The 27,571-nt window shown below is 39.5% G+C and overlaps 1 protein-coding gene across 2 annotated transcripts in view; it reads left to right on the top strand.

Moving 5' to 3' along the window:
• Nucleotides 1-27,571, top strand: part of ap1g1 (adaptor related protein complex 1 subunit gamma 1) — a 92,620-nt gene that overhangs the window by 1,053 nt on the left and 63,996 nt on the right. Inside the window, exons 1-5 of one of the 2 annotated variants that reach the window (XM_063066998.1) lie at nt 5,823-6,260; nt 18,053-18,256; nt 20,562-20,686; nt 20,866-21,007; nt 23,912-24,008. In XM_063066998.1, coding sequence (XP_062923068.1) covers nt 18,056-18,256; nt 20,562-20,686; nt 20,866-21,007; nt 23,912-24,008 — 565 coding nt within the window. In that variant the 5' untranslated portion in view covers nt 5,823-6,260; nt 18,053-18,055. Of the gene's footprint in view, nt 1-5,822; nt 6,261-18,052; nt 18,257-20,561; nt 20,687-20,865; nt 21,008-23,911; nt 24,009-27,571 lie in introns of those variants that run through there. The other variant, XM_063066999.1, reaches the window with a different exon arrangement.

The raw sequence follows: 27,571 nt of genomic DNA, 5'->3' as shown, positions 1-27,571 counted from the left end.
GTGCATCTGTGTACTTTTGTATTTAATTATTTTGAGTTGAACTGGCTTATTATTCCTGCCCTTATGAATTTTTCTAAGTTTTAGTGTATGACACGAAGTTAGTCACAATTTTTAAGCTAACACCATGTATGCTAATTGGGATAATATCTTTCTTGTAGGCACATGTGATTTTATCCTTTGGAATTATTTTACTATTGATAGGGATAGTCCATTGGGTGAATTGCAAAAACTGGGATTAGTAAATGGTTGCAAAAAACAAATTAAGGTTAGAAGAAATGACCTTTTTAATAATTTTTAAAAAACTAGACATCTCACTTGTGTGAACTAATGTGATTGATCAAATGGAAATCACAAACAAGAGAAAATCTGCAGATGTTGGAAATCTAACCAACACACACAAAATGCTGGAGGAACTCAGCAGGTCAGGCAGCATCTGTGGGGAAAAAGTACAGTCGATGTTTTGAGCCGAGATTCTTCAGCGCGACTCGCCTCTGAGTTCCTCCAGCATTTTGTGTGTTTGATCAAATGGATATGTTTGTAGAGTCTTTTAAATATTGAATTAATTGTAAAGAAAAGACCCTTTAAAGTCAGAAGATCCAAAATCAAGCCTCCTTTCTTTGGAGATTGCTTATTCATGGGTTACATACAGAATTGTTTGCATTTTACTGTGGATTATTAACTCCCATTCAGTTCATTTCTCGGGCTATTGCCAGCAAACACAATATGCAAGACAAGTAATTGGTTCTAAAGATATAGAAATGTTATATGAAGACAAGCTATTAATCCCAGTATCAAAGAGTTGTAAATCCCAAAGTACAAAGAATATAAGAAAATCCTGGAAGGTAGGAGTAGGAATTTTGGGTCCCTCAAACCTTTACTGCTGTTTATTATGGTTACGGCTGATCTATATATCCCTGATCTATCAAATATTTATGCATTTCTATTTTAAATACTTCTAATTGTGCAACTTCTATCACATGCTGTGGCAGCGAATTGTCATGCTCTGCAAGAGATTTCTACACACCTCAGCTTAATCCTTTGTTCAGAACTCTCCCACTAGTGAAACCATTCCTGCATCTATCCTGTTGAGCCCTCTTTGGGTCTTGTATGTTTGAATAAGGTTGCCCCTCATCCTTCTAAATTTCAATGAATACAAGCCCAAAGTATTTAATTCAAACCCCTCTCAGCCTAGGCTGGTGAAGTTCCTTTGTCTTGCTTCATAAGTTACCATACCCTTTGGGTAAGGGGACCAAAGCTTATGCAGATTCAAGGTGAGACCTCGCCAACACTGGAATTGCAACAAAGCTTCCCTGTTTTTAAAACCAAACCCCCCTTACATTGAAGGTCAAAATGCTGTTTGCTGCCTGCTTGTCAGACCTGCCTGCTAACTTTTTCGTGATTTATGCACTAGAACATCTAGATCTCTCTGTACTTCATACAGTTACAGCCTATAATCAGTCTTTTCATTTTGATGTTGATGAATCTTAACTAGAAGGTCAGAGTAGCTAAAAATAATATTTGTAATGTTTGATGAAACAAATGTCAGCCACTTTATGTGCAGTAATTCAATTTGGCTTAACAGGACAGATTTTGATTCTTGTAAAATATATATAGTAAACCTAATTTTAAGACCTAAACTTTGACTATGTAGTATTGGCTGGTTAAGTCACCTGCAAGAGTACTTTTAAATTGCTACTGTTATTCTTATTGCCTTCTGGGGCTTTAACACCCATACGAACCTGTTTGTCACCAACCACCTTCCCCGTCTGCTGCAGTTATCAAGAATTTAGTTTGTTACAAAATATTGTAGAACTTGATTGTTACATTTCAAATAGGAAGTGTGATATCTTCATACAATGCAGCTTATAGTTAATACTTTTTGAAGAAATTTGCAGATTGAAAAAACAATGACTATTTAGGTCAATAACCTTTCATGATAATTTTTTTTTAAGAGGTCATCAGCATTTTCTGATCTTATTTCTGTTGTCCTGGACAGGTGACAGTTTTGGTCTGATGTTTATTTCTCCTTTGTGCAGCTTGTTAGTGTATTGAGTTTGGAAAAAATTGGGTCTCAAGATTTCTAAAGAATTTTTTAAAAAATTACCAGCTGGAAATATAGATACTATGGTCGGTAGTTCACTTCTAATGTTCTCAAATTGTTCCTGGTTGTGTACACTGCTTGCATTTCTTTTGAAGTATGAAAGATTAGTGTGCACTGAGTGTGTTTAAAGAATTTATCCGGGTAGGTACAGAAAAACTATGGGTTTACCAAGAATGATGGGATACTAAGCCACTATAGGTACTTCTTTCAAACAACTCAGGGTGAGTCTGAAATTCCTTTCACCTATGAAAAGCTCCACTGGTGAAGAGATTTAGGAGCCGTAGATACAAGTTACAAGATCTTGGGCGTCAACAAACAAGTTTATATATGGCCATTATAGCTCAAATTCTGGTAAGAAATTTTAGTTATACTAAGTTAATAGTATCTTTCCATCTCCATAGGTCAAATGTGGCCAAAGTGACTAGCTTGTGGGCATTTTAGTTGGCATGGAAGAGTTAGGCCAAAGAGCTTGTTTCCATACTCAATTGCTCCATGATTTTTGTGTCATATAGTGTATCATGGAAACAGGCCATTTGGCCCACCATGTCTAGGCAGGGCAGTGGGATCGCATACATATTTGTTTCTTCCACCACCTGGTTTGACCCTTACAATGCTAGATTATTTGAGTGCTCATTCAGACACTAAGGTACTAACAGCGACTCTTCTGGTGCACTCTCGGACAGTGTATTCCAGGTAATTGCCACTCTCTGGGTGGGGAAATGGATCCCTCAGATGCTCTCGAAATCTCTTACCCCTTGCCCTAAATTTATATCCTCTAGGCTTCTTTGCCTCTTAAGGTGAAAGTTTCCTTTAGTTTGCTTTATATACCTCAGGCATGTGTACTCAGAGCCTCATGTGAAATGTTCCCTACCAGGTAACATCCTGGTGAATGTCCTCTACACACCTTCCATACTATCACATCCTTCTGCATCTCGCAGTTACACTGTTTTCTCTCTGTTGCCCTCACTCAGCATCCTCAGAGAGATCAGTTGTGATCTACAAGTCCTCCTCAGTTTGTTCCCCATTCTAATAAAAGGTCATTGATCCATGACAGAATATTAATTATTTACTTAACCAATTTGCAGAAGCAGTCTGTTACGAATTTTGCATCCTGTGCCCCCTCCCATGGACAGATTATGTGGCTTTAATCATTTTATGGGATCTGGTTAAAACCAAGGAACCTAACATTTTATTGCCATGCCCAATTATCCTTGTGCAGGTGACAATGTGGTGAAGATAATTTCCCACCCGTACTTTTTGGAAGAGTAGTATCATCACCCAGTGATAAAAGACGATATGGAGGAGAGCTTTAAAATTGTGAAATTCCTGTGTACCCATTCACCTTCTCCATCCCCATTTTTAAGTTTTATTTTGAATATAGTGAAAGAAAAATTTGGAACTCCTGAAATACATTTTTAGGATTCAGTACATACAAACCAAAGTGCAATGATGCGAGTTGTAGTGAATCTTCAAGGTGTTAAAACAGCATTCATTGATGCGCATATACCATAGATTTATCTTTGGCTGTGAGAGCAGACTGGAGCCTCCAGGGAAACATGCAAACTATGCAGACATGAGGTCAGGATTCAACAGGGTGTGCTATCAGAGGAAAGCAGCATCCATCTTCAGGGATCCCCACCACCCAGGTCATGCTCTCTTTGCTACTGCCATCAGGAAGAAGTACAGGAGCTTCAGGACTCTCACCGCCAGCTTCAGGAACAGTTATGCTTCAACCACCAGGCTGTTGAACCAGTGGGGATTACTTCCCGCGCCCCATCACTGAACTGTTCTGTCAGCCTATGAACTCACTTTCAAGGACTCTTCATTTTATGCTCTCAATATTGCTTATTTATTATTTCTTTTGTATTTGCAGTTTGTTGTCTTTGCACATTGGTTGTTTCTCTTTCCAGTTGGTCATGGTCTTTCACTGATTTCATTACCTGCACGAAAATGTATCTCAGAGTTGTATATGGTGACATTTATGTACTTTGATAATAAATTTACTTTGAACCTGATTTTCCTCAGTTATGATGCAGCAGCCCTACTAGCTGACTGCTTTCTTGTCCTTAATGTTAAAAATTGAGGTTTTGAGTTGTATCATCAATGTAGGTTAGGTATTTAACCGCAATGATGGTGGAAGGATTGAATGTTTAGGATGATAAATATGGAGCCAACCACTATGGTCATGTCTTGTATACTGTTGAGCTTTTTGAATACTGGAATTGCACTCATCATTGCAAGTACTGATTATTATTGAGAGGTTGTTGGACCTTCTCTTGCTGGAAATGATTATTGGTTGGCATTGTGTTGCATGAATGTTGCTTGCTGTTTGAGTTATCAAGGATACAGCATAGAAGCGGGCCCTTCAGCTCACTATGTTTACATTAACTGTCAACTCTCCGATCTTACTGATCCAGTTTAACAGCATTTGGTCTGTATCCTCCTCTACCTTGACAATTCAAGCTCTTGACCATTTTAAAAATGTTGTGAGAATACCTATATTGTCGCCAGCAGTGTACAGTATTCCAGATGGCAACCCCTTCTTGGGAGGGGGACGAATAAATCCTCGATCCCCTCTATTCCTGTTACTCTTCATCTTAAACTGTGCTCTCTGGTTTTAATTGTGGAAATTTGTATAGCTATGTTTATATACATATATCATGTGCCCCTCCCACCCCTGCCCCAAACTACCATTCTGTTTACTCTCTCCTGTATCTTTAGCATTCAATGTGTCTGCAGTTTATAAATTCAGAAGATTCTCAATATTGGGTCAAAATTGTTTTTTTTAAGTGCATCTTTTTTTTCACTTGCTTTTGTACGTTGTTACAATATCCTTGATTAGTTTCTATGTAATGACATCTTTTACTTTCAGCACTAATTGTATATTTTTGGATCTCCCCCTCCCCCTCCAACTTTCAAATCCCTTACTCACTCTTCCTTCAGTTAGTCCTGACGAAGGGTCTCGGCCTGAAACGTTGACTGCACCTCTTCCTAGAGATGCTGCCTGGCCTGCTGCGTTCACCAGCAACTTTTATATGTGTTGCTTGTATATTTATTAGCTCAGTTTCACTGCCTTGTGTCCCAAAACTTGAAGCTTCAAGTCCCAACTGAGGCATTAATTTGGCAATGACAGTATTGACAAGTCAGTGAAGTTATTGTATATATTATGAGTTATATAGAACAGCAATTTTTGTGGCAAAATGGAAAGAGTAAGAAAATTGTTATATTTGATGAATATTGCCAGTGACAATTTGGTCTCTCTCCTAATACCTGGATTCAGATCCAGTATAATCTAATGGAATCGAAATTCTGACAGGCTTGTGTTTCTTGATACTAAGTATTTATACTTTGGTTTTGGCTGCAAGGTGAGTGATTTGGAAAATTGGGGAATAATACCATGTTGCTGAAGTAATGCTTGTTTGTAGTTGTAACAGCAGAGAAATTATTCTTGTGTTATCCTCAATTTGATATGTCTGTTCATGTAAGGTGCCTAAACCTGAGAAGATTACCTTGTGACCATTTTTAATTAAAAGTGCACATCTTGTTCTAATTAAGTTTTTATTTTTTTAGAGTACTATGGAGAGGGGAAAAATTTGCAAGTCAGCAATTATTTTTGAATTGCTGTTTGATATTAATGTGACTTGGAGGAACTAGTGAGGTCTCCACAAATGGTTGGAAATTGCAACTCAAGAGAAAGGCCCTTATTTAAATTTTTTTTAAATGTCAGATTTGAAAGCACGTTGAATTTAATGGAAATGACCTGGCTAGATTACCCATCAAATCTTATTACACTTCTATTGCTTCTGAAGTGCAGTCAGGTTTACACTCCAAATTTACATGCTCTGTTTAGCATTGGTACTAAGCCAGAATTAATTTGCCCACGATGCCAAGGAATATAAAGCACAATTAAGGAAAATATACGCTGAAAGTTAAATTTCACTTTGTTTCAATATTGGTTTCTTTGATGACCTGTAGTGTTTGGTTCAAGCTGCAGTTCTTTTTTCTGTTTATATTGAAAGTAGGGAATATTTCTTGATATGAGGTTAAAGTTCAGTTGCATTTACTTTAAGATGCTGGCTGGAGATGCGATCGCCTACAGAACTTTCAACCAGTTGTCTTGTGGGTCAGTTCACTACTGTATCGTGCAACTTGAACTGAGGTGAGGTGGTAATGCATTTCACCACTTATTGCACTGCATGGAGTTCAGAGGCAAAGTATAAAGATCAAAATGCTTCCTGTTGCCTCAAATTTACACTGTGTGCCTTGTTAACACTGCAGCGCCATACATTTGCAGGTTGTCATCCTGGATTGAAAGGATGTGATTTTTATTTTGTTAAATGCTATTTAAATCTTTTAACTTTTATTTTTAAGTAATTTTGAACGTTGACTTTTTAAAAAAACAATACTAAAGCTGTTGGGTTGGTTTGGAAATGGAAACTCTAAATCTGCCACCCAAGCTTGTGGAGGTGCAATAGACCAAGATACCAGGATTGTACAAATCACTGGCTGTGGCACTGACTAATTTGGTCCACTTCAAATTTAATATTAGATCCTCAAACTGGAACCCTTTACCTCTTTTGATCTTTGAGTTTTAAAATGTGTTGACAGGGTGGGTAAAATTGTAAATGGTTCCGCTTGCTAATTAACCAATCCCCACAGCAGTAGTTGGTGGGTCATAGTGGTGTGATTGCGTAGTGGTTGGCACATCGCTTTACAGTACCAACGACACGGGTTCAATCCCATTTGTACTTCTCCCCATGACAATGTGGGTTTCCTCTGGGTGCTCCCACAGTCCAGAGGCATATTGGTTGTTAGGTGAATTGGACATTGTAAATTGTCCCATAGTTAGGTTAGGATTAAGTCAGGTTCCTGGGCAGTGCGGCTTGAAGGGCCTATTCCGTACTGTATCTCAATAAATGAATAAATTTCACTTTTTAATCCAGGGGAAATGCTCAATAATTTGCATTTTTTAAACTAATCTATGCTGAGGTGGTGTATATTTAGTTTGTTTTATGAGCAATTCTCCAGTATTTATGGTTCTTCATTCTTTGCCATGTATGTCAAATTACCTCAGTCATTATGAAGCTTTGTGCTTCAGGAAATGTCAGTGTTCAAGCTTTTCATGAGGTAGCATGGAAATGGGCCCTTCCACTCAACTGCTCCATGCTGGCCAAGGTGCCCGATCCAAGCTTTTCCCATTTCCCATTCAATGTTTGACCCATAACTTTCTAAACCTTCCCAGTTCATGCGCCAGTTATTGCACCTGCACAACCACTTCCTCTTGCAACTCATTCCAGAAAATACTATGTTTTTTTAAAAAAGAGCCTCTCAAGTTCCTCTTAAATCTTCTCTTTCTATGCGCGTCCCCTAGTTCTCGATCCTTCATCCTGCAGGCTGAGTGCATTCGCCCTGTATATGCCTTTCATGCTTTTACACATCTTTGTAAGATCACCTTTCCTTCTCCTGCATACTAAGGAGAAAAGGCTTAGCCTGTCCACCCTCTCCCCATTACTTAATACTTCAAGTCCTGGCAAAATTCTTGCAAATCTTTTTGCATTTTTTCCAGTTTAATAACATCTTGTTTATAGCAAGGTGACCAAAACTGACACGATATTCCCAAGTGCAACCTTATCAATGTATTGTGCAACCACTCCATGATCTTCCAACTTTTATACTCAATGTCCTGGCTTAAGAAAGCTAGCGTGCCAGAAGCCACCTTCACCAGCCTGTCTATCTGTGACTCCACTTTCAATGAGCCATGCTCTGTTCTGCAGCACCCCCAGGACCTGCCATTCACTGTGAATGTCCTACCTGGATTTGACTTTACAAAATTCAACACTTTGCTCTAATCTGAATCAAACTCTTAGGTTTTACTTCGTTATACTTTCTTAAATAACGTTACAACATTACTACTCTCTAATTTACTGCCACCCCACCCTTGGCTAATGATAATGTAAATACCTCAGCCAGCAATCCTGCTATTGCTTTCCTAACCTTCCACAGTGTATTTGGATATACCTGCCCGGGCTCTGGAGCCCTGGCCCTTGTCTACCTTCATAAACTTTTTCTTGGGGCATCATCCAGTCGGGCTGTATGGGTAAAACATGGTAAGCTGGTCTGGAAGATTAGGTCCCATAGAATTCTGGAAGAGCTGGTTAGCTGGATTCAAAATTGGCTTAGAGATAGGAAACGAAGGATGATGGCTGAAGGTTGTTTCTCAGAATGGAAGCCAGTTAATAGTTATGTGCTACAGGGTTCAGTCTTGCGACCCTTGTTATTCATTATTCATATGAATTATTTGAATATGAACACAAGGAATAATCACGAAGTTTGTGAGTAACAGTTAGAAGGTTGATTGAGAAGGCATGAACATTGATTTCTCTAACTTCCGTTAACACCCCTCCTGCCCTTCTTACCCCATCCCTTAGTTATTTATTTTCTCTTTCCCTCTCTCAATAACTCCTTGCCTGTTCTCCATCTTCCTCTGGTGCTCCCCTGCCCCTTTCTTTCTTCCAAGGCCTTCCGTCCTATGATACTCCCCCTTCTTCAGCCTTGTATCCCTTTTGCCAATCAACTTCCCAGCTCTTGGCTTCATCCCTCCCTCTCCTGTCTTCTCCTATCATTTCTAGTCTCCCCCTCCCACTTTCAAATCTCTTACTATCTCTTTTTCCCGTTAGTCCTGACAAAAGGTCTCAACCCAAAACATTGACTGTACTTCTTCCGAAGATGCTGCTTGGCCTGCTGCGTTCCACCAGCATTTTGTGTGTGTTGCTTGAATTTCCAGCATCTGCAGATTTTCTCGTGTTTGATTGAGAAGGTTACCTGTTTTGTCAAAGGTATCTCGTGCCGTCTTTGTCCTACTGATTTCCTCGTTGAATGCGCCCTGCATCATTGTTCTTCCAAGGATTCACTTGATCCCAGCTGCCTATTCCTGGCCTATGTATGCTGCCTCTTTTTGCCTGAATATCCTTCATTTTTGAGGGTTCTCTACTCCTACCAGCTTTCCTCTTCGCTGGAATAATTAATTTTTGGAAGTTCCTGTCTCATACCATCAGAGTTTGCCTTGCTTCTGATTTAGAGCTTGAACTTGTGGGGGGGGGGATTCTGTCCCTTTCCATATTTATTATAAAACAAATGGAACTATTGGCAGAGGTCCCAAAGTGCTACCCCAATGTCACCTGCCCTGCCTTATTACCCAAGAGTAGATCAAGTTTTGACCTCTTCCTAATATAGCTCCTCTCTGTATTGCCCAAAGAAACTTTCCTGAATACAATTGAATTCTACCCATCTTGGTCTTAACAGTAAGACTGCTAGTCTGTCAGGAACGCCCCTTCAATAACAATCTATTATTCTTTCAACTCTCCACGATCTTCCTGTGTATTTGTTCTTCTAATTCCAGTTAATTTATTTGGGAGCCTATAATGCATTTCCAACTTCATGATCATCCTCTTATTTCTCAGCTCCGCCCATAAAGCTTCACTGGATGAACCCTCTGACTACTGCTGTGACATTCCCCTTAAACAAAAATTCAACGTCCACTTCTTTTCTCTGCCTCTGTTCCACCCAAAGCATCTGCATCCCTGTCGTGTCCTTTACTTAGCCATGTTTCTGTAATGGCTATAACATCTCATCTCAGTCCTATGCAACTATCCACCCTCCTCCCCCCGCCCCCCAAGTCCATTTGACTTATCTATCTGTTCTCTTGCACTGAAATAACTGCAATTTAATCTAATTGACTTTCCTTGCTCCTTGCCATTTTTCTGCCTGTCACACTCATTCAGCTTGCTGTCACTGGTTCCTGCATAACTTTCCAGCCTCCCATACTCCTTCCTGATGCTTGGGATCTCACCTCCTGCATGTCTACTTCAAACTCTCTCTAGTTATACTGGCAAATTTGCTGCCCATGATAATGGTTCCCTCCGATTCAGGTATAATCTGTCCTCTTGTACTGGTCATCTCTGTCCCAGAAGAGATCAGAATGCTTCAAAGATCCTTCCCATCCGTCCAACCATCTCTTTGATCCTAATGACAATAACTTTGTCAATAGGACATGAACTTTTAGGATGAGAACCAGATTCTTCCCCATCCTTAAAATTATTGGACTCCCTGCCACTACCCAGCTCTCATCGTGTATTAACTTTTCAACTTTTATCATATGTGTACCTTATTGTTAATTTATATGTCGTAATATTACTTTGTGTTATGTCTGTGAATTATGTATCGTATTGTGCACTTTGGTTTGAAGGAATGTTGTCTCATTTGGTGAAATACACGTGTACAGTTGAATGACAAACTTGAATTAGATACACTGTACAACAAACTGAAAACTGAATCAAACTATGAATCAAAGTCACAAAGTTGTCATGAGGAATTGAGAGAAATCATTATTCAAGGTTGTTTAATGTCATTTCTTGTACACAAGTGTAAAGGAGAATGAAATAATTGTTACTCTGGATCCAATGCAGCACAAAATTTATCACAAAAGATAACACTAATAACAAAAACACAAATATAAATACTTAAGACAGCTTATATACATTGATTATTTCCATCAAGTTTCGGTAGGGTGATTACTGAGAGATAGTAAAGTAGTGGTGGACCTCGTGGGTGTAAGTGTTGATCAGGCTTGCTGCTTGGGGAAAGTAATTTTGGTGGTCCTGGCATGGATGCTCCTCCCTGATTTTATATTAAATTCTCTTTTTGATAAATGATAGTGATATTGTAGGATGGTATCATGGTTCTGTGTTTATGGATTAGACTGTTGCGCTTATGGACTGTGGATTTTTTCAGATTTATGGTTTCTATATTGTGCTTTTTATCGCTTGTTCCTTTTCCGTTTTGTTACGCGAGGAGAGGGTGTTTAGGGGTTGAGGTTCTGTTGTGTTCTTAGTTTTTTTGGCTGTCCATGTTCGGTTTTGTGTGGCGAGAGGGGGTTTTGGGAGTTGGTGATCAGGATGCCATTCTTTTTTGTGCAGGTAGTGGGGTGGGTTTGATGTTTCTCTTTCTTTGTTTTGTGACTATTTGGAGAAGACAAATTTCATGTGTGGATACATGCTTTAATAATAAATTAACATTTGAACCTTGAATGTCATCCTGTTCTTGCCCTTCTCCCCATCCCACAAGTCACACCCCCACTAGGTCAAGACAGCTTAAAAAAAATCTATTGTTATTGGTGTCACTGGGTTAATTGAGCTTTTTAGTTTATGTAAGGTCTTTGAACATTGGCAATAAGTGTATCTTTTAGTGCTTTTTTTGGGATCTATTTTATGCAAGTGGAAGAGAATTATACCCAGCCTTCATATTGCAAGTTATGCCTACTCTGCTTCTCCAATTCAGTTCTGTCAAGGATATTTGGAGGATTAAAAAAAAGTACAGGTTTCCCCCGCCATCCGAAGGTAGAGCGTTCCTATGAAACGGTTCGTAAGCTGGAATGACATAAAGTGAAGAAGCAATTACCATTTATTTATATGGGAAAAATTTGTGAGCGTTTGCAGACCGAAAAAACAACCTACCAAATCATGCCAAATAACACATAAACCCTAAAATAACAGTAACATATAGTAAAAGCAGCAATGATATGATAAATACACAGCCTATATAAAGTAGAAATACTTTTCTACAATCATTGCCACACTGTTCTCCGTAGCGAAAATCTCATGCAGGCGCTCTCGGCAGAAACACAGCGCAAGCGCTCTCGGTAGAAACACTCTCTCCAGTAAGCTTTAAGCTATGAAGCTGCCAAATCATACCAAATAACACATAAAAATACACAGCCTATATAAAGTAGAAATAATGTATGTACAGTGTAGTATCCCTTACCGGAATCGAGAAGTCAGCGCTGAGCACACTGATGATGGTGTGTTAGGCTGAGTCGTTGGAGGTTGGGGTGGTGCAGTGGTCCCCAACCTCTGGGCAGCGAACCGATACTGATCCGCGAAGAATGCAGCGGTAGCCAGGGCGCACCCAGCACATCTTTAAGAAAAAAGCCGAAATAAACAAGCTAATTAATTAGGTGCTGCCCGGCACATAAATGTCGGCCCAGATCAGAAGCGTGGCCCAGGGATTGGGGTGGTGGGACACTGGGGTGTCATCTCATCGTTGTCTGTTTCCATCAGGGCACGCAAGTCATCTTCTATGTTGGCCTGCCTCAATGTTGAAGGTCGAGGTTCGTCGGCTGATGTGGAAGGCTTGAAAAACGACAGTATGCTTGACTGCTTAGCCTCGCGCAATTTTCTATCATACAGTTCTTTGTAAGCACTCAAACCATCTTGCAAATATTCCCTGAAGCTTCGTACCCATTCAGAATTAAAGTCGTACTTTTCTGCAATAATTGCAGCGAAAATCTCACGCAGTTGCTTCACGTTCAGTTCCTGGACGACGTCACTTTCAGTCTGTTCGCTACTGTATTAGGTTTCGATTGTTATCCTTTCCTCTTCCAATTACATCAGCTCTTCACCTATCAGTTCTTGGTCATGGGATGCCAAAACCTCTTCAACATCATCTTCGTCAACTTCCACAAGCCAAACTCACTTTGTCCTTACTTCGTTCACCACGATTGAAATGCTTAATTATGTCTAGTTTTATGCTAAGTGTAACATCCTTTCGAGCTCTTATAGTCTTTTCCAAAACCTTAGAACTCATCTTGCTAACGGCTGCTCACAGGCATGTGTTTAAGCAATGCTGGCTAGAATAGGGATGGGTTGCACCTTAATAAGCAGGGCACCAGCATTCTGGCAGGCAGTTTGCCTCTGCAACACGGGTGTGTTTAAACTAAGTGGGGAGGGGGGAGGGGACGAACTGCAAACATAAGGATGGAGATAAAGGGAAAGTGGGAATAAGAAAAGTTAAGAAAGACAGCAGAATCAACAGAGCAGAAAGCTCAAGAAGGGATTGTACAGTATGGCCAAGTGAAATAGGAATTGATATGGGAGGTGAGGGGAGTAATGAATTAAAAGTATTGTATATGAATGCACGGAGTATAAGAAATAAAGTAGATGAGCTTGAGGCACAGTTGGAAATTGGTAAGTATGATGTTGTGGGAATAACAGAGACATGGCTTCAAGTGGACAGGACCTGGAAAATGAATATTCAAGGATATACGTCCTATCAAAAGGACAGACTGATGGGCAGAGGGGGTGGGGTGGCTTCGTTGGTGAGGAATGATATTCAGTCCCTTGCGAGGGGGGACATAGAATCAGGAGACGTAGAGTCAGTATGGATAGAACTGAGAAATTGTAAGGGTAGAAAGACCCTAATGGGAGTTATCTACAGGTCCCCAAACAGTAGTCTGGATGTAGGGTGTAAGTTGAATCAAGAGTTAAAATTAGCATGTCGCAAAGGTAATGCTACAGTTGTTATGGGGGATTTCAACATGCAGGTAGACTGGAGGAATCAGGTTGGTGCTGGACCCCAAGAAAGGGAGTTTGTGGAGTCCCTCCGAGATGGATTCTCAGAACAGCTTGTACTGGAGCCTACCAGAGAGAACACAATTCTAGATTTAGTGTTGTGCAATGAACCGGATTTGATCAGGGACCTCGAGGTAAAGGAGCCATTAGGAGGTAGTGACCATAATATGATAAGTTTTAATCTACAATTTGAGAGGGAGAAGGGAAACACAGAAGTGTCAGTATTACAGTTGAACAAAGGGAACTATGGTGCTATGAGGGAGGAGCTGGCCAAAGTTCAATGGAACAATACCCTAGCAGGGATGACAGTGGAACAGCAATGGCAGGTGTTTCTGGGAATAATGCGGAAGGTGCAGGATCAGTTCATTCCAAAGAGGAAGAAGGATCCTAAGGGGAGTAAGGGGAGGCCGTGGCTGACAAGGGAAGTAATGGACAGTATAAAAATAAAAGAAGAGGTATAACATAGCAAAGGCGAGTGGAAAGCCGGAGGATTGGGAAACTTTTAAAGAGCAACAGAAGGTAACTAAAAAGGCAATACGCAGAGAAAAAATGAGGTAAGAAGGTAAGCTAGCCAAGAATATAAAAGAGAATAGTAAAAGCTTCTTCAGGTATGTGAAAAGAGGAAAAAAAAAAGGTTAAGACCAAAATTGGGCCCTTGAAGACAGAAGTGGGTGAATTTATTATGGGGAGCAAGGAAATGGCAGACGAGTTGAACAGGTACTTTGGATCTGTCTTCACTAGGGAAGACACAAATAATCTCCCAGATGTAATAGTGGCCAAAGGACCTAGGGTAATGGATGAATTGAAGGAAATTTATATTAGGCAGGAAATGGTGTTGGATAGGCTGTTGGGTCTGAAGGCTGATAAGTCCCTGGGACCTGATGGTCTGCATCCCAGGGTACTTACGGAGGTGGATTTAGAAATCGTGGACGCATTGGTAATCATTTTCCAATGTTCTATAGATTCAGGATCGGTTCCTGTGGATTGGAAGGTGGCTAATGTTGTCCCTCTCTTCAAGAAGGGAGGAAGAGAGAGAACAGGGAATTATAGACTGGTTAGCCTGACGTCAGTGGTGGGAAAGATACTGGAGTCAATTATAAAAGATTTTTTTACGGCACATCTGGATAGGATCAGTCCGAGTCAGCTTGGATTTACGAAGGGGAAATCGTGCTTGACTAATCTTCTGGAATTTTTTGAGGATGTAACTATGAAGATGGACAAGGGAGAGCCAGTGGATGTAGTGTACCTCGTCTTTCAGAAAACCTTTGATAAAGTCCCATATAGGAGATTAGTGGGCAAAATTAGGGCACATGGTATTGGGGGCAGAGTACTGACATGGATTGAAAATTGGCTGGCTGACAGAAAACAAAGAGTAGCGATTAACGGGTCCCTCTCGGAATGGCAGGCAGTGACCAGTGGGGTACCGCAGGGTTCAGTGCTGGGACCGCAGCTGTTTACGATATATATTAATGATTTAGATGAGGGAACTAAAAGTAACATTAGCAAATTTGCCGATGACACAAAGCTAGGTGGCAGTGTGAAATGTGAGGAGGATGTTAATGAGAATGCAGGGTGACTTGGACAGGCTGGGTGAGTGGGCAAACGGCAGATGCAGTTTAATGTGGATAAATGTGAGGTTATCCACTTTGGTGGTAAGAACGGGAAAGCAGATTATTATCTAAATGGAGTCAAGTTAGGAAAAGGGGAAGCAGAATGAGATCTAGGTGTTCTTGTACATCAGTCACTGAAAGCAAGCATGCAGGTACAGCAGGCAGTGAAGAAAGCTAATGGCATGCTGGCCCTCATAACAAGGGGAATTGAGTATAAGATCAAAGAGATCCTTCTGCAGCTGTACAGGGCCCTGGTGAGACCACACCTAGAGTACTGTGTGCAGTTTTGGTCTCCAAATTTGAGGAAGGACATTCTTGCTATTGAGGGAGTGCAGCGTAGGTTCACAAGGTTAGTTCCCGGGATGGTGGGACTGTCATATGTTGAAAGATTGGAGCGACTGAGCTTGTATACTCTGGAATTTAGAAGGCTGAGAGGGGATCTTGTTGAAACATATAAGATTATTAAGGGATTGGACACGCTGGAGGCAGGAAGCATGTTCCCACTGATGGGTGAGTCCAGAGCCAGAGGCCACAGTTTAAGAATAAGGGGTAGGCCATTTTGAATGGAGTTGAGGAAAAACCTTTTCACCCAGAGAGTGGTGGATATATGGAATGCTCTGCCCCAGAAGGCTGTGGAGACCAAGTCTCTGGATGCTTTCAAGAAGAAGATGGATAGAGCTCTTAAAGATAGTGGAATCAAAGGTCATGGGGATAAGGCAGGGACTGGATACTGATTGTGGATGATCAACCATGAATGCAGTGAATGGTGGTGCTGGCTCAAAGGGCCGAATGGCCTACTCCTGCACCTATTGTCTGTTGTCTAATACAGTTCCGGGGGAGGAGCTTGGTTGCTCGTGGCGTGTGCTGCCTTTTTCTGTAACAGTGAAAACACCTGTTAGCGAAAACAGGTAACTAATGTAGGTCTTTTGTAACAGCAAGGTTTTGAAAAGCAGGGGACACCTGTAATTAGAGTAAAATTGAAATTAAGCATTGAACTTACTGGAGATTTGCATCTCACTGCAAAGTGTATGTGTAGATTTAATCTTTCCTTCTCCGAACACCTATATAGTAGCTCTCATTATGAATCTAATTTACTTACCAGATACCCATTATAAAAGGTTGAGGATTTGTACGTTACATATAATTGCTGCATTCAAATTTCCTCTCCCCTTAGCACCTGTCTCTTGATTTCTGTTTGCAGATGTGTCTTTGGCTAAATATAATTCTTAATCTTGTGCTTTTAGGATAGCTTGAGTAAGTTGGGGCTTTTCTTTTTGGAGTAGAGGATGAGAGGTGACTTGATGGAGGTATAAAAGATGATAAAAGACACAGATTGAGTGGGTAGCCAGAGACTTTCCCAGGGTGGCAGTCTTATATGAGGGGGCATAATTTTAAGGTCATTGGAAGAAAGTATGGGGGAGGCGATGTCAGCTGTAAGTTGTTTTACACAGTGGTGGGAGCATGGAGCACTCTGTAAAGAGTAGTGGTAGAGGCAGATGCATTAGGATCAATTAAGAAGCTCTTGGACACATGGGTGACAGAATAATAGAGGACTATGTAGGAGGGAAAGATTAAATTAATCTCAGGTTAGGTTATAAAGTTGGCACAACACCGTGGGCTGAAGGGCCTATTTGTGCTAAAAACTACTTGCTGAAGGAGGGTTCAAAATATTTCGGAAAATGCTACCCGAATTAAAGATGCGAACAGCAGTCCATAGAATGATGTAAAAGAGGAGGTCATTTAGTGGCACTGTAAATTTTATCTTGTATGTTTTTTTGAAAATGGTACTTGAATCTGTTTCCCATCCTTAAAAGCAGGGCTGCACAGATTTGCTATCACCTTGAGCCTCATTACCAGCCCTTCTGAAGTAAAACTTTAGATCCTATTTGTGTTTGAGAAGTTTTTTTTTGGGGGGGGTGGAAGGAAAGTTCTCACTAAGAAGATTTACTTTTTTCCCCCTCATTTAATTGCTTTAGAATCAGATTCAAGTTTATTATAACTGACATGTCATGAAATTTGTTGTTTTGTGGTAAAAGATGAATAGCGGGGTAGTGTCTGTGGACTGTTCAGAAATCTGATGGTAGAGGGGAAGAAGCTGTTCCTTAAACATTGGCTGTTTGTCTTCAGGCTCCTGTGCCACCTCCCTGATGGTAGCAAGAGTGAATGTCCTGGGTGGTGAGTCCTTAATGATGGATGCTGTCGCCTTTAGGCATCGGCTTTTTGAAGATGTTCTCTGGTGGGGCGACTTGTGCCTTTGATTGGACCAGCTGAGTTTACGACCCTCTGTAGCTTCTTTTATTCCCGTGCATTGGAATCTCTCCAGGTGGTGTGCACCCAGTCAGAATTCTCTCCAATGTACATTTGTAGAGTCTTTTGACATACCAAATCTCCTCAAACTCCGAATGAAGTATAGAAATCTTTAAAAGCTTCTACACTGTTACTTAGATCTTTCTTGACAATAGTTTTTGGTGTTAATGTTTACATAGATCCTGACCTCTATGTGCCTTTTGTTTTACGAATATTACAGTAATCCTTTGAACTCTGAAGACATAAAGCTTTTGATGTACAAGATATTTTGAACACAAGTGTATTAAAAAATTCTACAGCAAAGTCTATGTATTTACAGAATTATTTCAAAGATGTTTTCCTGAGTTATGCAGTTTCAATAAATGAAAGGTATAATTTTTTGTATTGTAGACATTTAGATGCAGGTAGATTTGTGCACAAATGTTATTAAGTTTTGACTGCCACTGAATATATTCTTGTCAAGCAAATTTAATAATGAAGCCTTGTTGAGCTTCCATGAATGTTTTAAATTGTCCCAAGTATCCGGCATTCAGCTTGGTGTACTATTTTAAAAGCTTACTTATCTGGTTTAAGTGGTTTGAATCAACAAAAAAATTATTATATGCTGTATCTGTTTTTTTAAACCCCAGAGGATGCCAGCCCCCATCAGGTTGAGGGAGCTAATCCGGACTATCCGGACAGCCCGGACTCAGGCTGAGGAACGAGAAATGATACAGAAGGAATGTGCTTCAATTCGTTCTTCATTCAGAGAAGAAGATAACACCTACCGATGTCGAAATGTGGCAAAACTATTGTACATGCATATGCTAGGATATCCTGCACACTTTGGACAGGTAATCCAGGGTACTTTGAAAAAGAGAGAAAGTGAGGATGTGGTTCTATTAGTTTATCAAATATTTTGTTCTGATTAGTAAGCAGTGAACACTTGAGTAAACAGTTTTCTACTTGTGTTGATCTTTAAATTGCTCTTCTAGATTTATGAAATGTCACTGTTAATTAAATGTTTAAAACTTCTTTTAAAAGAGAGAGATACAGGCCAGGGTAGCTGCAGGAATGTACATGGCATAAATACTGGATTGATACTAATTGTATAGATTATTTTCAGGTATGGAATTGAAAAACTCCTATCCCTTTCTTATGTTTCATGTTTGGAGACCCATTTTAGGATTTGGGTTACCTGCATGTTGATACAGCATGTTTTAGTGCTAAAAAATGGCATTTAATCTGTTAACTAGTGAAATATAGCCTTGCAAATCTGGAACGTGAAGAGGAGAAATCTCATGGGGAAACATTCATAAGCTTTAAGTATGTTTCTCTTCTATTAAAAAAATGTTTTGCTTACTGCTTCCTGAAAGTTTTTTGTTTCATGCAAATAGATGGTGCAATAGTTGGAACTAAAACCAGTGTATTATGCCCAAACGAGGGATATTCCAACAGAATGACAGGAACTGGCTTGCATTTACTGGGAACACAGGCTATATTGTGGACGTATCGAGGAAGACTTTCAAAGAGATTTTTTCAGTGTTCAACAAAAGTATATTTCAGTTAAAACAAGAACAGTAAAGGTGGCAAGAGCCAGATTTGGATAACTAAATAGTGAGAAATTTGATAACAGGCAGACACAGTAAGGATTCATGAAGGACGGGTACCATTTGGCAAACTTATTGGAGTTCTTTGAGGATATAATGCATGCAGTAGATAGAAGGAAACAGGTGAATTTCCAGAAAATGTTCAATAAGGTGTAGCATAAGACTTGCCCATGAGATAAGAATGTGTGGGGCTGAGTAATGTATTAGCACATTGGATTAGTTATCCAATAGAACGCAGAGAGTTGGGATAAATGTGTGTTTCTGGTTGGCAAATTATGCAGTGGATGCACAGTCTGCAGAGAGATGTAGATGAGCGAATGACTAAGAGTCTGGCAGATGGGAGTACAACATTGGTAAATGCTAGGTATTCCACTTTGGAGAGAAACAATAGAAGATCAGATTGTTATTTAAACGATGAAAGATTGCAGCATGTTGTCATGCAGAGGGACTTGTGAATGCATGTTCACGAAATATAAAAGGTTTTTTTTTGCAGGTGCAACAGGTTACTAAGAAGCAAATGGAATGTGGCCTTCATTGCTGGAAGGTTTGAACTTAAGAGCAGGAGGTTATGCTGCAACTGTACAGGATTCTGACACATTTGTACCTGGAGTACTGCACTCAGTTCTCGTCTCCTTACTTGAGGAATGCTATAGTGGCTTTGGAGGCAGTACAGAGGAGGTTCACCAGGTTGATTCCAAAGATGAGCGGGTTAGCTTTTGAGGAGAAATAGTCCTGTAGGACAATACTCCCTGGAATTCAGAAGAATGAGAGGGTATCTTAAATATATAAAATTATAAAAGGAATAGGAAAGATAGAGACAAAGTTGTTTTCCACCAGTGAGACCAGAACCAAGGGTCATAGCCTCAAGAGTTGGGCAACAGATTTAGGATTGAGATGAGAGTAGTGAATCTGTGGAGTTCTTTGTCCAGGGAAACAGAGGCTATCTTATTAAATATATTTAAGACAAAAGATTTTTTTATAACAAGGGTTTTGGGAAAAGGCAGGTAGGTGAACCTGAGTTCATGGCCATATCAGCCATGATCTTATATAATGGCAGAGCCGTCTCTACTGGCTCCAATTTCTTGTGTTATTACATTTCAAATATTCCTCTCTGTCCATGCCCTTAATACTGGGGAAAGACTTTCTGATGTACTGCAGTTTATAAAAACAAGTTCATTTGTAATCAACATTTCAGTTGTTGGATTGCAGAGTCTGGGGCCTAAAATTTTTAGTTTTGCTGGAATTTGGTAAAGTAACTTAAACAGTCACTTGTCCAGCTCTTGGCTCCATCCCTCCCCCTCCTGTCTTCTCCTATCATTCTGGATCTCCCCCCTCCCCCTCCCACTTCCAAATCTCTTACTAACTCTTCCTTCAGTTAGTCCTGACGAAGGGTCTCGGCCTGAAACGTTGACTGTACCTCTTCCTAGAGATGCTGCCTGGCCTGCTGCGTTCACCAGCAACTTTGATGTGTGTTGCTTAAACAGTTAAGTTTCCTTTTAATGATAAATTTATTTGAGATGTGTATTGAGCAATATTTTGTTTATTGCAGTTGGAGTGCCTAAAACTGATAGCCTCACAGAAATTTACAGACAAGCGGATTGGTTATCTAGGTGCGATGTTGCTGCTCGATGAGAGGCAAGATGTCCACTTGCTCATGACAAATTGTATTAAAAAGTGAGTACTGACTTTTATGCAGTTAAATTTGGTATATAATGTTAAGTATATGTCTGTGTATTTGCTATTTGAAAGCTGCAATTTTCCATACAAATGAAAGGAAAGAATAACCGGAGTATCAAGTTCAACTGACTCATAATTCTACAATTGAACCGTTTAATTTTAATTTTGTTATGCAGTGACTTGAATCATAGTACTCAGTATGTCCAAGGTCTGGCACTCTGCACACTTGGCTGCATGGGATCATCAGAGATGTGCAGAGATCTTGCAGGAGAAGTGGAAAAACTGCTAAAGACATCCAACTCCTACCTAAGGAAAAAGGTAACAATTTTTGGTTCTTACTGCAGTGTTAGCTCTGAAACAGATTTTAATTACTTTTTAAAAAAAAACTTAATTTATGCAAACATTCTTTAATCAATCTGTGGGTTGTCCCATATAAATGCAAACATAGCTACTTGATTGGCATAACGATGGAAGTAACAAATGCCAGAAAATATCAGTTATTAGTAAAAAGGACAATGAGGAAGCTTGGCAATTTTTTTGCCCATGAATAGCAAGGTTAAGAGCATAGTTCAAAGTAAATTTATTATCAAAGTTCCTATGTTACCATTTGCTACCTTGAGATTTTTTTTGCGGGTATTTACAAGAAAAGGAAACACTGTAAATTTTATGAAAAACTATACATAAACAGACAAGCTGATAAACAACTCATGCAGAAAAACAGACTGTGCAAATAAAAATTAATACTCAGAACATGAGTTGTGAAGAGTCCTTAAAAATAAGAATGTCGGCCATGGAACCAGTTCAGAGTAGTGTGATTGAAGTGATCCAGGCCAGTTCTGGAGCCAGATGGTTGTAGGGTAGTGAGTATACCTGACCTGATGCTATGGGATCTGTACCTTCAGTCTGATATGGAGGACTGTGGTCCGGGTGTGGGTAATTTGGTCTAAGTGGAATATGAGCTCACTACATTGTTACTTAATAGTAGATTTGGAGAAGTAGGCAAAGAAGTGGCAGATGGGATATTGTTGGAAAGCATTTGGTCATAGACTTTGGCAGAAGGAATAAAAACAGACTATTTTCTAAACTGGGAGCAAATTCATACAGGTCTGGTGATGCAAAGGGACTTCGGAGTCCTAGTGCAGAATTTTCTAAAAGTTGGCTAGTAGGATGAGTTGATCTTAAGAAGGCCAATGCAATGTTAACATTCATTTTGAGAGGACTATAATAAAAACAAGGATGTAATGCTGAGGCATTATAAGGCATTGGTCAGATGACATTTAGAATATTATGAGCAGTTTCAGGCCTCTGTCCAACAAAAGATGTGCTGGCATTGGGGAATGTCCAGAGGAGGTTTACGAGAATGATCAAAGGAATGAAAGCATTATTGTATATTTGATGGCTGGAGTTTAGAAGTATTAGGGTGGTTCACTTTGAAACCTACTGAAAACTGAAAGGCCTAGTGGACATGGAGACGATATTTCCGATAGTGGGTGAGTTTAGGGCACAGCCTCGGGATAGAAGGATGTCCCTTTTGAACAAATGAGGAATTTCTTTAGCCAGAAGGCGGTGAATTTGTGGAATTTATTGCTGTGAAGTCATTGGGTATGTTTAAAATGTTTCTTGATTAGTAAGGGCAACAAAGGTAGGAGAATAGGGCTGAGGGGGAAAATAAATCAGCCATGACTGAATGGTGGACCAGACTGGGCAGAATGGCCTAATTCTCCTCCTATGTCTTGCGGTCTTACAATTATTTGCTGTCTGCTTCCTAGTCTTTGTGTGCACTGGCCCACCCAGATTATTCTGCATCTCAAGCACTGTAATCTCTTCATATTTTCCAACATCATTTTCAAGATCACTTACTCATTCATTTTATCTATCTATATTGTTTTATATCCACTTCACAATCAATTCCTATTATCTTTGTATCATAAGCAAATTTAGCAATTAAACCATCAATGTTCATCCATGTCATGTGGTAAAAAGCTGATGTTCTCAAAGCCTATTACTGTGCCATTTCATAGTTACATCATGCAAACCAGAAACACGTGCAAATTCTCTAAACTATTAACTAATTAAATTTTGATCTGCACCTGAATGTTACTTCTACCTTTTACCTCCTTCCTGGTCCCTTGGTATCCATCCCGTGCAGCCTTCGCACCCCCATCTCCAGGCCTAATTGTTCTTTTGCTGTAACCCATCCTAGTTTTCTTTTTCAATCTTTTTATTACCCATCCTAGTTTTCATAATGAATATTTTGGTTCCCTGGATTTATCAACTGGTACAGCCAGCATTTTGGCCCATTATTACTGTTGCAAAAGTATAGTGGCATTCGTACCAGGTGTTGAGGCAAGTGGCCCCGAGTTTGAATCTGGTCGGCCCTGTGCATGCTTTCCATCCGAGCTTGTGCCTGTTTTCCAAGAGAATTAACCCATGTTCTCTCCTTGATGTCGACTTTATTTTTTCTGCTGAATTCCAGATTGCAGGTTGTGGCTCTGATTCCTGCCACCCTTCAATGTAAGTAGCAGTCATAGTCATACTTTATTGATCCCAGGGGAAATTGGTTTTCGTTACAGTTGCACCATAAATAATTAAATAGTAATAAAACCATAAATATTTAAATAGTAATATGTAAATTATGCCAGGAATTAAGTCCAGGACCAGCCTATTGGCTCAGGGTGTCTGACCCTCCAAGGGAGGAGTTGTAAAGTTTGATGGCCACAGGCAGGAATGACTTCCTATGACGCTCTGTGTTGCATCTCGGTGGAATGAGTCTCTGGCTGAATGTACTCCCGTGCCCAACCAGTACATTATGTAGTGGATGGGAGACATTGTCCAAGATGGCATTAGCAAGAAAGTACAGATAGCCAGCAAGAAAGGAAACAATTCTTTAAGATTTATGTATTCATGTGTTTTTTTTTAAGGGTACGTTCAGACCATGGTATAGGACAGAATTAATCTATTTGACCCATTGAGTCTACTCTGCCATTCTATCATGGCTGATTTTTTAAAATCCTTTACCCCATTCTCCTGCCTTCTCCCCGTAACCTGTGATGCCCTGATTAATAACACCATAAGACATAGGAGACCTTTTGAAAGGTGTATTGCAGTAATTAAATAAATGCAATATAATTGCTTAACTATCTACAGCAAATTGTGTGTGAACCAGTTTGTTTATATTTAAAATGTTTGCATTGTTTTACATTATTTACATTCTTTTTTCAGGCAGCATTATGTGCAGTGCATGTAATTAGGAAAGTGCCTGAACTCATGGAAATGTTTCTGCCAGCTACGAAAAATCTGCTGAATGAAAAAAATCATGGTAAATTTTCCACTTTAAACATGTTGTTATATAGTAAATTATATTAATGGTTGAACGTTGTTTGCTTGTCATATAGTGCCATTTGATTTAGTAAATATGTAATTAAAATCTGGGTTGCTGCTAATGAAGTTACCTCTGTTGTATGCTCTCAAAGTAGTCACATTAACATGTACAGTGGTGCTAGAAAGTTCGTAGAATTTTCTCTATTTCTGCATAAGTATGACCTAAAATGTGATGAGATTCTGAATTAAATTGACTTTATTTCTTACATTCTTCACATACATGGAGTAAAAATCTTTGTTACGTCTCCGTCTAAATGTGCGATCATTAGATTAGATTCAACTTTATTATCATTGTGCCGAGTACAGATACAAAGCCAATGAAATGTAGTTAGCATCTGACCAGAAATGCAAAGAATAGTGTTATTTGCAAAATAACTGTGAATAAAAAGTAAGTGCTATAGCACACAAATATAAAAGTACTGAGACGGTGTAGTATGGGTGCAATACTGCTTAGTGCTGTGATGTGAGGTTCAGCAGGGTCACAGCCTCAAGGAAGAAGCGGAGGCTCCTGTAGCTCCTACCGGATGGGAGGAGAGTAAAATGTCTATGGTTAGGGTGAGATGCATCCTTGATAATGCTTTTCACCCTGCCCAGGCAGTAATTTATAATAAATAGTGCAGTCATTGTAACATAGAAATACACTTAAATCAACGTGAGTTAATCAGTCTGATGGCCTGGTGGAAGAAGCTGTCCCGGAGCCTGTTGGTCCTGGCTTTTATGCTGTGGTGCCGTTTCCTGGATGGTAGCGGCTGGAATAGATTGTGATTGGAGTGACTCGGGTCCCCAATGATCCTTCAGGCCTTTCTTTTCATACCTGTCTTTGTAAATGTCCTGAATTATGGGAATCCTGGGATCTTCACACGTCACAAAACTAGCGAGAGAACCCTGTTAAATAAATAACACAAATAAATAAACTTGTTCATTTATTTATTGAGAAAAATAATCCAGTATTACATGTATTTGTTGGAAAAGGAATGTGAGCCTTTGCTCTCAGTAGCTGGTCTAACCCCGTTGTATAGCAATAACTTCAAACTTTTGTAACTTGATCAGTTCTGTACATCAGCTTGGAGGAGTTTTAGGCCATTCCTCCTTACGAAACTGCTTCAATTCTGGAATGTTGGTGGGCTTCTTTGCATGAACTGCTTGCTTCAGGTCTTTCCACAACATTTCTGTAGGATTAAGATCAGGACTTTGACTCGGCCATTCCAAAACACAAATTTTCTTCTTTTTAAACCATTCTGTTGTTAATTTGCTCTGTCTTTAGGATCATTGCCCTGTTGTGTTATTCAACTTCCATTAAGCTTCAGTTGATGGACATTCTTCTTAATACAATTTTGAATTCACTGTTCCCTCAACTACTGCAAGCTGTCCAGGCCCTAAAGCAGCCCCAAACCGTAATGCTCCTTCCACCATGTTTCACAGTTGGGATGAGGTTTTGGTGGTGTGCAGTGCCCTTTTTCCTCCAAACAAAACAATGTGTATTTCTGCCAAAAAGTTCAACTTTTGTCTCATCCAACAACAGAACAATGTGCCAGAAGATTTGAAGAACATCCTGGCGGTCTTTTGCAAACCTGTGATGTGCAGCAGTGTTTTTTTAGAGAGTAGTGGTTTCCTCCGGTTTCCTTCCATGAACACCATTCTTGTTCAGTGTTTTTCTTGTAGTGGACACATAAACAAAGACCTTAGCAAGTTCTAGAGATCTCTGCAGGTCTTTTTCTATTACCCTTGGGTTCCTTTTCACCTCCTTTCGCATTGCATGTTGTGCTCTTGCTCTTTGCAGGATGCCCACTCCTAGGGAGAGTAGCAGCGGTACTGAGTTTCCTCCATTTGTAGACAATTTCTCTTACTGTGGACTGATGAACACTCAGGTCTTTAGAAATGCTGTTGTAGCCTTTTCCAGCTGCATGCATCCCTACAATTCTTTTTTTTAAGGTCTTCTGAAAATTGTTTTGATTGAGGTACTGTGCATAAAAAACGGATCTTTCTTGAGAAGAGCAGGCTCTGTCATTAACCTGATTTTGTGTCTTTTTTTATATAGGGCAGATCACCTCTACAACCTACACCTCCAATCTCATTTCATTGAGTGGAACTCCTGGGTCCAAATAGCTTTTGTAGAAGGCATTACCCCAGAGGTTCACATAATTTTCCCAACAAATACATCTAATAGTGGATAATTTTTCTCAATAATTAATAAACAAGTATATATTTTTAAAAATTTAATTAGGTTCTCTATCTAGTTTTAGGATTTGGGTGAAGATCTGATCACATTTTAGGTCATATTTATGCAGGAATAGAAAAATTCTGCAGAGTTCACAAACTTTTTAGCACTACTGTATATTATTTTGATTTATTGCATGCTAATAAGAAATAGAAGATTTGTAACTTTGGCCATTTTGACCAGTCATGTCATATCAGAGCTTAGGAAATGTCTCCTTAGTTGATTTTGAGTTGTGGGGCACAGAAACACTTTTTTCGGCAAACTTGTCCTCGTCAACTGTGATGCCTATCTGTACTAGTCCTATATTCCTGCATTAGGCCTGTTTTTTCTACTGCTTTCTGATTCAAGCGCATGTCCAAATGGCTTTAAGCACTGTAATTATACTTTCCTCTACCAGTTCCTCTGACAGATAATTTTGCATAACCATCACCCTCTGTTGGAAAGCTTGTTCTCTTCCTTGAAAAATTCTGATCTCTTCTCTGTATGCTGATCCCTCCCCTTCCACCACTACTTCTTGATTAATTTCTTGACATTCCCTTCTTGACATCCATTGCAATTGCTCTCCAAGATTGCAACATTAGCTCTGATTGTCTTTACCCTGCAATGTGAGTAGCAGCAAGAGGAAAAGAGATGCAAGATTTTTCTGTTTTAACAATATCTATGGGAGAGGCAGAGATATTAGGACTTCTAAGAGATGTTTAGATAGTTATATTAATGAGGGAAATGAAGGATGTAGGCAGAAGGGATTAGTTAGCCATTTGATTAATTTAATTGGTTCGGCACAACATTGTGGGTCAGAGGGACTGTTCTATGTTCTACCTTCTCTAATCCATGAGTAGCATTGCACCTAAAAACCTTATAGACAATGACAATGTTTTTGTTTCATGTACATTTCTTATTTTCCAGATATATTGCTAATTGCTATTGCTTATATAAATCCAGCTGTTTCTTGTTTGATGTACTGTGTGAAAGTAAAATAAATATAACACAACTTAGGAATCACAGAAATGTTGGATATTTGGCTCTTAATAAGGAATTTAAAAGTATATTTTAATAGGTGGGATTTAGTGGTGCTGAAATTAAAAATAATGTAAATTTGTAGTGCAAAATAAATAGATGTTATCTATCCAACTGGGCAGCATAAGGCTTTTGCAGATTTAGTGCCTGAAAGGAAAAGTATTCCTTTGAATAATGACTCCATTATTTGAAAAGTAATAAAAAAAGACCTACATGAGGAAGAAAGAAACTGGACAAAACTTTATATTTAAAAAAATTGAACGTTT

This window comes from Mobula hypostoma, chromosome 14, assembly GCF_963921235.1.
Source record: "Mobula hypostoma chromosome 14, sMobHyp1.1, whole genome shotgun sequence".
Lineage (NCBI taxonomy): Eukaryota > Metazoa > Chordata > Chondrichthyes > Myliobatiformes > Myliobatidae > Mobula > Mobula hypostoma.
The sequence above is the reverse complement of the archived record's forward strand: the minus strand, read 5'-3'. Positions and strand labels throughout refer to the sequence as shown.